This window comes from Seriola aureovittata, chromosome 10 (assembly GCF_021018895.1).
Source record: "Seriola aureovittata isolate HTS-2021-v1 ecotype China chromosome 10, ASM2101889v1, whole genome shotgun sequence".
Classification (NCBI taxonomy): Eukaryota; Metazoa; Chordata; class Actinopteri; order Carangiformes; family Carangidae; genus Seriola; species Seriola aureovittata.
This window is the reverse complement of record NC_079373.1, coordinates 4719489-4730253: the sequence shown is the minus strand read 5'-3', so window position 1 is coordinate 4730253 and position 10765 is coordinate 4719489. Positions and strand designations below refer to the sequence as shown.

General features: G+C 40.9%; 1 protein-coding gene across 2 annotated transcripts; it reads right to left on the bottom strand.

Moving 5' to 3' along the window:
- Positions 1-2555: 2555 nt before the first annotated feature.
- On the bottom strand, positions 2556-10380 carry LOC130175763 (patatin-like phospholipase domain-containing protein 2). 2 transcript variants are annotated; one of them, XM_056386303.1, is made up of 9 exons: positions 9667-10380; positions 8313-8545; positions 7690-7755; positions 6575-6784; positions 6336-6396; positions 6021-6212; positions 5221-5362; positions 4970-5053; positions 2556-4443 (listed from the first exon to the last, which is right to left on the bottom strand). In XM_056386303.1, exons 1-9 carry the CDS (start codon positions 9869-9871, stop codon positions 4176-4178), a joined length of 1461 nt encoding a protein of 486 aa, XP_056242278.1. In that variant the 5' UTR covers positions 9872-10380; the 3' UTR covers positions 2556-4175. The 2 variants fall into 2 exon arrangements, with proteins under 2 accessions (XP_056242278.1, XP_056242279.1); XM_056386304.1 differs by lacking the exon at positions 4970-5053.
- Between the last annotated feature and the right edge of the window lie 385 nt (positions 10381-10765).

Genomic DNA, 10765 nt, shown 5'->3' with positions numbered 1-10765 from the left:
AGGCTATAGATTTTTACCTACTCACAGTGGCAGAGAGCACTGTGTGAAACAAGTTGTGAGAATAAGAAACCAAGTGTTCAAGGTTGCAACAATCACAAGTGTAACATGTTGGTCTTCTGCACTTTGTCGGCCAGGCGGGTCATACTGTTCACATGGAAAGACCCTCTCCCCCCTTGTATTCTCATTAAATCAAAGAGGTTATGCAACATCTCAAACTACAGACGATAAGATAAATTCTATGCAACTTGGCAGCCATTCTTGATGTTTGTGGAAAAAATGGAAGCAGAGAATGTAATCCCCTAATATTTATGTTGATCCCCTTTGGTGTTCGTCAGGAATGACTAACTTTCACTCAGTGATGTAGGTCAGGGCTGCTGGGTGGGCAGGTGGGTTGGAGGGGGGGGGGACTTGATTTCGGTTGGATGCAATGCTCTGTTTTATTTGATTTTGTACACCGAAAATATTCAATAAAAAGACTTTGATCAAGTGCCCAAGGTTGCGTTGACAAGTCTTAACTGTCTGGCTTACACACAGCTGTAGGGAATGGTACACACACTTGAGCAGCTGAAGATTTTGGTTTTTCCAGAGTTGATGAATGTACAATGTATTCCTCTTCTCCACCGTGACACTGCAGCCATCTGCACCTAACCCAATGCACTTTTTGATTTCCAGTTCAACTCTGTACTCTGTTGAAAACAGGTCAGAGTGGGGGCAATAGCCTCTGCTGTTTCAACATTCAAGTTAATCAATCCCAAAAAGGTGGACACTATTTAGTTCAGTGTTGATTTTGACTTGTCTCGCTCACTGACTATCACCAGTGCGTAGGGGGGAAGGGGACAGGCAGGGGGGACGGCATTTTGGACGGATCCCGCAGCAGGATAGATATGGCATTTCCTCTTATTAGATAGGGTCACGTGAGTCATGGTGTGAATGGGTGTTAAGACTGCATATAAGTGGTGTCATAGACCCCCTCCCTTTTTTTTAGTGATGGTCGTTCCAGTTTGACTTTAATGGCTTCTTTCACTCCTTGTGTTATTCCGCATGTGAAGCAATTTAGTTTCCCCAGTGAACAAGTCTGTACATTACTGACTGAACTGACTGTATTATTTTGTGTTGGCCAATGCACACTTCAGTTATTTTAACTTTAATTTTAACCCACCTCCGACCCCCCTCATCAGAGGACAAATAACTACTGTTCTAGGAGTGATCTTTTCCTTATTTATCAGCTAGTTAAACCTAAAGAATTACATTAAGTGATCTGATTTTGTTCAGTTAGATTACATGACATCATTACTTGCTGTGACAGTGTGGCTGGTATTATTTTCACTCTGTGAGTCTATGTGTGTGTGTGTGTGTGTGTGTGTTTCATCGTGGCAAAATGTGGTTCTGGAGACATCTGCTGTAGTGGGAACTACCACAAAGGCAGTTTTGAGTGTTTTGGCTGGTGTTTTCTCCATTCTGATGAACACAACTGAACACCTGTTAAATGTCGTAACAGTTGTGAAGCTATCATGTTGACAAAATCTGCCCACAGACAGACAGACAGACAGACATATAAACAACTGTCACAGTACTGAAAACTGCCTCTGTGGTAGTTCCTGCTACAGAAGATGTGCTTCTTCCTCTTCCCCCTGTTGCCTTGATGTTCTTACCTCCTTCATTTCAGGAGTGTCATCTGAAAGGAACAGAACAACAAAGAGAAACGTGGAGTACAGCTGAGCACCTGCAACCCTCCAATCATTTAAGTGTCAACATTAAGATCTTGTGAATCTGACATCTTAATAAAAACATTGAAAGTGACTGTTTAACTACAGGGAGTAACACAGACATGAATGAAACATATTGTACAGGATGGAAGCTGACGGTTACCACCAGCTTCAATGGCCTCCTCCTTCTGGCAGGTCTTTGAAATGGCCTTGATGATCGGGGCCTTCTGGTGTTCGGAGGACCGTATTTTCAGGCTGGAAATTAGTCCCTTTTTTTTTATATGATTCATTTCTGTCTGTCTTCTCCTCCTGCTTTTCTCCATCATCCTCATCTTCCTCCTCATTCTCCTGTCTTTCTTCATCCACCCACGCATGTCTTCTTCTCTGCTCTCTAAGTCTCTCTCTCTCCTCTTGCTCCTGTCTTTCTCTCTCTCTCTCTCTCCTCCCTCCTCTCCTGTCTTTCAGCGTCCTCTCTCTCCTCCTGCACCTGTCTCTCTCTTTCCTCTTGTACCTTTCTCTCTTTCCTTCCACATCCTCTCTCTGCTAATTCTCCATCCTACCTTGTCTTTTGTTTGCTCCCTGCTCCTGTCTTTCTCCCTCAATTCTTTCCAATCTTCCTTTCTCAGTCCTCTTCAGCCTATCTCTCGTCTCCTTCTGTTTTCTCTCCCTGTCCACTTGTGTTCTTCTCACTCCTGCTATTGGTTGCTATGCACACAGTTGATTATATATATATTTCTTAAATTAATATTAATATAATAATAATAATAATTCCCCCTCCGTTTATATTGTCAAAATTATGAGATAGAAAAGTCATGATTATGAGATTAAAAAAAGTCATAATTACTAACGTTTCATGTTGTAGTGCTTTATTAAAATAAACATTGTGACTGGAGTATTTGGTGACATTGTATTTAAGTATGACAGACATTCATTTTGCAAAAATATACAATTTAATTTGCATTTTATTGCTCTTACCATTATTGCAGTACGAAGATTGTGATAAAGTCATAAGCTGCCTCACAATAAAATCTAATTGGGTGATTATGCCCCCTTTAAAGTATTGAATTTGTGTGTGACGGTTCAGGTCTTGGGATTAGGACTTTCTGTGTCTTTATCCTCACTGAGGTAAAAGATCAGAGTTAGCTGGAAGACTCTTTTTCTCTCTTTTTCTGTGCCTCTATTTCCTCCTGTTTTTTCTTCTTCTGTTCTGCTTTCTCCTCCTTCTGTTTCTTCTTCATATCCTTCTAGTCCTGCTTTTGTTTCTTTTGAATCTCCTCCTGCTCCTCCTTGTCTGTCTTTGTCTCCAGGGGTTGTTTCTCCTCCTCCATCTGTTCTCATCTCTCTGAGCTCTCTTCTGTCTTGGCGAGCTCTGCTCTGAGTTTCTCCTCCAGAGCATTGAACTCCTCCCCTTGCTTCCTTGATCAGGAGGTTTTGCTCTTCTCTGCTCCTCAGCTGGTTTTCAGCCTGAGTCAGCTTCTCAGTGAGACCCCTCTTCTCCTTCAGCTGCAGGATTTCAGTTTTGCTTTGGTCAAGCTGCTCATTCATCTCCTTGACCTCCTGCAGTTAGTGACACTTCTGAAGACAGCCAACTTCCATCTCGCTCATTACAGTCGCCTCCCAGTGATTTGTGTCTGCTTCCAGGACCTCCTGCTCCCTGGCCTGCAGACGCTCCTCCAGCTTGCTCATTGTGATCTTATCAAACAGCAGACTGTACACCTGCCTGTTCTCCTGTTGCAGAACAGAGAGATCATGTCGGTTTGTTCTACGACTTGGACGGTCCTGAAGGGCGGCGTCTGCCCTTGTCTGTGCAGGTTTCCCTCCAGACATGGCGCCAGGAAACAGAGACGTTACAGGGGCGTGAAGCAACAGATGGGCTCCGGTCCTGCACTTGTCTGTAGTAGACGTTTGTAGATCTGTAGTGATCTGTAGTTGAGTGTGGAAGATCGTACTGACTGGTACTGGATACTGTGTGTCTGAGAGACAATGTAACACTGAGGTTTACTCTAGCTGTGACAGATTTATCATCGTCATAGATGGTTTTGCCTTCATTAATCAGGAGCTCTGGAATCAGCCTCATCACACGATTACAGTTATTGATTAATTAGATGAATTAGTCATTTTAATAGTCAGATGAGTCAAATAAATGTAAATTATTTACTGCTTTTCCAAACTTCATTCATAAATTATACATTGTGTGGTTGATCCTAATTATTGTTTTGTTATGGAAACTAAATCAGTCCAAATTATATTCTATAGTATGATCAGTAAGTATAATCTTAACCAAATTTAACCTAAGTTATTGTGCGTAACAGTTAATCTTTTGGTCACCATCTCAGTTCGTGTCCAAACTGCCTTGTTGAATCCACATGGTCCACATGAGTCAGACAAAGCATTTCTTCTTCTACACCAAAGTACAGATATGTTAAGAGACCATAAATAAACATCTATTTTAGCCAGTCTTTTTTCAGTTTATGGTTGATAATGTGTCCGTTTACTTCTGTGGTTTAAAGTCACTTTGCCACATTTAGGCAAATTTGATATTTGGATGTTAGGCAGAACTGCACAGGTGGAGGTGAGGGAGAGAAGGCCCAGGTTACCGCTGTCGTCCCTGTGGAGATTTTTGTTGGAAACCGGGGTGACTGTTGAGGTCAAAGGTTTCATGCGTTTGTCTCCTCCTGTCTGGATCCTGAGATTGGAGCGGGAGGACCTGCTGCTGCAGTGCTGCTCCAGAGACGCACTAGAAGACGCAGACAAGAACGAACACCGAACGGGGTCACTGCTATTGGTTCTGACTGTTATGACATTGTCTCATAATGTTAGTTATACAGCAGCAGATAATGCTGTGCTGATGAAGATGGTGTGTACAATTAAAAAGAAGTTATATCACCTTCATCTCAACATTTACAAGGTTCATAATTACAGCCTCTAGAAAATCTACATTTTATAAAACAATTTCAGTTAAAGCAATGACTCCGATGTTAATGCAGTTGGTTTTCTATGCAAGTCGGAATTTAGTTGGAAAATCCATTTTTATAAATGGTTGATTTGACAATCACCTCTTCTGCCGCCTTCCCTGCCCAAAGAGTCAAGGGAGGCAACTGCTGAACTTGAAAGTGCATTAACTTGAATCTACCAAGGCCCGGATTGTTCTCATTTTTTAATGCCACTTTTCAATCCATATTAAATTGATTAATTTAATAAAGTGTCAGAAAATTATATATTATTGTACAGTCTATATACTGTATATGCATGTGTACACACACCTGTTGTTTTCCTCGCCTCCCCTGCAGAAGTCTGTGGCTGACGTCAACAGTGTGTAGAAGACGGTACAGCCCGACTGTATCACACTGTCACAACACGAACAATTAAAGAGCCGAAAGGAGCAGGATATGAAGTGACGTCTGTTTCTAATGGTTTGGGCATTATTCTAATAAAAACCTTGTCCATTCTGTAACATATCCTTCTCCTTTGGTTGCATGATCAAATTCAAGAGAAGAAAACGCCTCTTCTTTACCTTTTGGTGAGTACGGAGATCAGCTCGATGGGCAGCATGAGGAGAGTCAGCAGATACAAAAACACTTTGACAGGAAGGACCTGAGTAAGCTGAGACCACCACCTGACACCATCATGACTCTCCCTGCAGGCCTCACACAGGACTATCTCACACACACACACACACACACACACACACACACACACACACACACACACACACACACACACACACACACACACACACACACACACACTCAACATGAATATTCCTACAACACATCATAAAGATACTGTTGTAGATTTACTGAGGGGTTAATCTACAGCCAGTTCACACATGAAATTACCTCTAAATATTACAACTGGAGAACTCTGTTGTGCCCAGTGAAGTAGAAATAACTGTAATTGTGAGTACACTTCGACCTTAGAGTATTTTACACACAGGTATGTGTTTCCAAGATCAAGATTGATTCTCCACACTGACATGTCTCAACCAAAGCAAATCCAATGTAGCTTAAAATTGCCTCAAATCTTATTTCTATGCTTTAATTTGGGATGAGATGGGTTTGTTGAGTTATTTCTAAATATATATATATATATATATATATACATATATATATATATATATATATATGTGTATATATATATATATATATATATATATATATATATATATATATATATATATATATATGTATATATATATATATATATTGGATTTGCTGGACAGTGATACAACTCAGTAGTTCCAGTGATACACTGAAGGTATCCTGGCAGGTGCGGGATCAAACCTGTGACCCCTGCCCCGCCTGTCCCACTTACTTTTTTTGATGTTAACTGGGAGGTTCTCTATGACTTTGTGGTCCAGCCGGCAGAGCTCTTGTTGTGTAGGATTCGGTCCATCCACCGGTGTCTTCTTGGACTCCGCTTCCTTCACCAGCTCACAACAAGCCGGTTTGAGTGCGTCCATCTCTGCCACCAAACTGCAGGGAAGACACTGTGTCCCAAGCAGATCTATAAGAGACAGGTGATCCAGTTACATGTTATAGCTGTTGCTACACTTGTGAATAAAAAAAAAAAACAACAAAAAAAAGAACAAGAATCAGTTGTGAGGAGGATGAAGGTGGAGGAGTTCACCTCTTTCTCTCAGGAAACGAAGAGCGTCCATGTAGCCGTGGTGACAGATCTCAGCCAGTTTCTGTCAAGAACAATGTAAATCATCAAGGATTGTTTGCTCGTCTTTTACACTCCAGAGAACTGCTTACACATCTCAAGATTAATTTGCCTTTCACACCGAATATATTCAATTTCTTGATATGACAGAGAAGTGAGAGAAACCATGTGTAAAAAAAAACCCAAAACAACTGCAGACCAACCTCAAGTCCAGGAGGTAAGAAGGATGTACAGACACGGTGCACATTCCCCGTGTTGACCTGGATGCTGACGTTGCCGTAGTGCACCTCGAAGAAGTTGAATGTGCCCTCTGTGGGGCAGATGTCGCTCTCACCTGAGAACGGCGCCATGGTGATGGTGTTTCTCTGCTCGAACAGCGGCATGTTGTTGCTCAGCGCTCCGTCCATGTAGTGCTGAGAGGAAAGGAAGCCGAGTGAAATGATTCACGAGCACACGATCTATGATTCACGCTCGGCTTTAAAGGAAGATCAGTTAAAAACAGACTCAGTGCCCTGCTGAATGCATGTTTACAATATGTCTTGTACTGCTGTATCAGACAGGGATAGTTAAAAACATATTTGTTCAGTACATTCAAGGAATTATTTTGACATATAACCAACTTTGTAGCTGTGTTTTCCTTTCGTCTTCTATTCTACTTCACTTACTGGTTTTCTACATTAACCAAAGTACTTTGGTTATGACCTTGTTGCATTTAGTTGTGAGTGTGTCAGTGTTGACTTCAGAGATGAGGATAAGCCTGGGTCATAGTCACATGTTGTCTGACTGCAGTGCTTTTTAGACTTCTGCTCTTGTATGTTGGTTTCCTTCCCTGTTCTCTGGCTGTGGCTCTAAAAATAACTACCAGTTGACACCAAATGTTTGAATTTAAATGATTTGAACAAAAAAATGTTATCTTTTCATACTCCAAAATTTCCTGTGAGAAGACAAACCAAAACAAAACAGGTCCAGAAATACTAGACACCCAACACAACACAGATGACCCTGATTAAGTCCACAAGCAGAAACACACTGGTCTCACAATAGAGTTGTTCTTTAGCATTGCTGGAGTTTAGATCACAACATAGGCAGAGTTATGTCAGAAATCTCTACTCTGATTTTCTACTTAAATCCCCTATTTATAGGATTTGAAGACTTCTGATTATAGCGGCTTTAAAGTAAAGAAAACTGTAAAACCATATTGTGTAACCATTTCCTGATAATCCTTGGACGGGAACTTGTCAGCTGTAGCACTGAAGGAGAATATAGGAACAGTGAAGCTGAGTGAAACAGATTAAAAAATGCACATGCATCTACTCACCACTCCTCGGTATGAAGGTGGCACGAAACCACAGTAAACAGGGAAAAAGCAGCTGCACATAAGAACCTGCAAAGGGAGACTGTAAGTTAAAGCTCCGTATTTTACGCTTTCCCTGTGTTTTATTTGAAGTCTTGATCCATAAGAAGATATATTTGTGGTTTTAAGAGCCAAAACCATCTCAGCGTAGTTTAACATCTTCTCTCTCAGGCTTCTCTCTGGAGCTCTAGTAACAACAGGTCGGTGAGCCAATCAGAAGAGAGGAGGCTCTGAGCCTCTGTGGTTTCTGAGTGGTTGAATAAAAATATAGCAGGTAAACACTGTCACTTTGTTGTGACATCATAAAGTTACAGAAGTCCCGACGGCTGGTTTTAAGGTTCAGTTTCTGAATACAGGTTGTGTGCATTTCTCTGTAGACTGAGCGTTTTGATACTTTCACAGTATTAATATAGAACCTAGACCTGCTTTATAATCCACATGGAAATCTCCCTTTATACAATATGGGACCTTTAAAACACCAGAATTCAGAAACAAGAGCCTCAGCTCATGCCATTTCGCTGAATTACTATCTGTGAAATCAGACCAGGCTGCAAAACCTTTCATAGCCTTTGTCTTCTCCTTTCTACCTGAATGAGCTCCTCTCTGCTGTCAAACTCTGACACCAAAACGTTCTTCCCATCAGCCAGTCTGGTGAGGGACACACAGAGCTTTCCAGAGGCCCGGAGGTGGGCGTCCTCTGGAAGTTTCTCCAGCAGGGATGCCTGCACCGTCCGCAGCAGACTGAAGGTGGGGTGGAAAACTCCCAGTGTGTGTTTTCTGGCCTCTTTGGCCATGGTCAACACATCAGCACACATCTGCTCTGAGGAGGAAAATGCAGTATAATCAGTCTTTAGGGAAAGTGATAAATTACAGCTGCATATATTATACAAGAAATGTTAATGTGAATTAATCTAATTCAGCATTTTGTTTGTCCTTTTAAATTCTTTTGGTTCTTGGATGTATTGAGGAAGCAAACATTGTACCTCTGACTCAATGTGTGCTGTCTCTTGGAGCTGCAAAATGCATTCTGGGTAATGTAGGGAATTAATAAATTGTTGATTGAGGCATTGTTAGCTGATATTTTATTTGTCTCACTTGCTTTATTACTGAGTCATTATTATTTTGTTTTTTTATTATTCATTTTATAATGTATCCATTATAAGTTTATTATTTGTACTTACATTCTACATTGTTCAAAATTCCTGGAAAAAAACGGTACATTTTTTCCGCTTATTGTGCTGTTATTTTGTTTTCATTGTGATGTTATTGTGTGTGTTTGTAATCTGCGAGTCAGTGAATGAGATAAGGGAGGAGGATGTTTTTCTGTCATTCACTGCCCTTGGCTTTGAACTCCATGTGACGTCTGGAATTTGCCCTCAATATTACATGGACTGCACTTGTTCAGAGAGAAAACAAACCCCTGACCTTCCAGCATGACCAGGAACTCCAATTACTACAGGACTAAAATTAAAACTTGTAGTGAGCATGTGCCACTGTAAGTGCATAACAAAACCAATAAGATAGCTGGTAAAATTTGATTTAAAAACACATTGCTTTCATCTGTTCTTTAATATATTCAATATATTAAATTAACTGCCACTATAAACTATGAATGAATTACTTAGAAATGACTTTGTGTCAGACTTTGCTTATTCAAGAGATACATTATACATGTATATATATGGGTAAAATGAATTATTGTAATAGGAAATAGCACATGTAAACTGTGACCTTCATGCATTAAGTAATCACAGCTAGGTAAATAATATTTTTTCAGACATTAACACTCAGTTTCTAGCTGAAAGATCCCAATATCTATAGTAAGCTGAGAGATATACAATGCGATATTAACTGATGTTATGCTGCACCGGTTAGATTACACAATGAAAATACGCATCAGCTGGAAGAGCTAGGAAATCTCTTATCTGCGATGTGACTCACCAATGGGAATCCCAACAGTCAGAGCTGCGGCGACCAGACAACCAGAAGAAGCTCCGCCGATTTTAGAAGCACCACAGAGCAGCTGCGGCGCCCGCTCGAGGATACAGCTCAGAGCCCCCAGGTAGTAAATACTCCTGAATCCACAGCCTGCGAAAGAGATGTTCCACTCCTCGTCCCAGTTAAACATCTTCTCCGAGGTTTCCATCGACCGTGATTTTAATGGGAAATCAAAACTTCATCTCTAGTGTTGCAGTCCCTTCAATCATATCTCAGAGTGCAGCTGGTGCATTAGGACACACCATCCAGTGTCATCAACATGTCAACGGATGTGTTATCTCCACTTCACACAGGGGTAAAGTGGGTAGCCTGTCAGTTTGCTATGGTATTGCACAACTTACTAGGTTCAAACGTCACAAGTTTCAAAATAGAAAACAAGTTGGAATAACTTCACCCACGGGCTGCAGTTAGGGCAGATGCAGAACATGTGACTTTGTTTTCATAACTTAGGCTGCTTAACCAACATGTAACTGCACACAGTGCTATGGGAGGAACAGAAGCAGAGCACAACATCAGCTACTGATTTGTGTGTTTGTTGCTCCAGCTGAATAATTTTACAGTGGGTTATCACTGTTACTCATGTGCCTGAGGTTTGTCAGTTTGTTTTTTGTGAGATGGTTATTTGATAAAAGTGCATCATAATGCAAGTGTATCAGTAAAAGCTGATGGATTTCATATCAAAAAACAATAAATAAAATGCATGAATACATATATGATGTTTTCTTTCTGAACTTTGTTCCAGTAATCTTTGTGTTTACAAGACAAAAGCTTATAAAACTCCCTCTGAGCAGCGCTACATCTTCAGGGCAGATTGGAGGCTGCAGTGACTCGCTATCAGAAAGTGAGGAGACAGCCGGGGCTAGCTGGTTAGCATGCTAACTTCAGTAGAAGAAGAAAAAAAACCCCATTGCTGCAGACAGCTCTTGGTGAGTAAATGAAGTTTGATGCCAAACTCACAAAGTTTCTTCTAGACTGGTAAGTAAACAGGTGTTGATGCTAACGTTAGCTTTGTAGCAATAGCTAGACTTACAAGTAGCTCCTT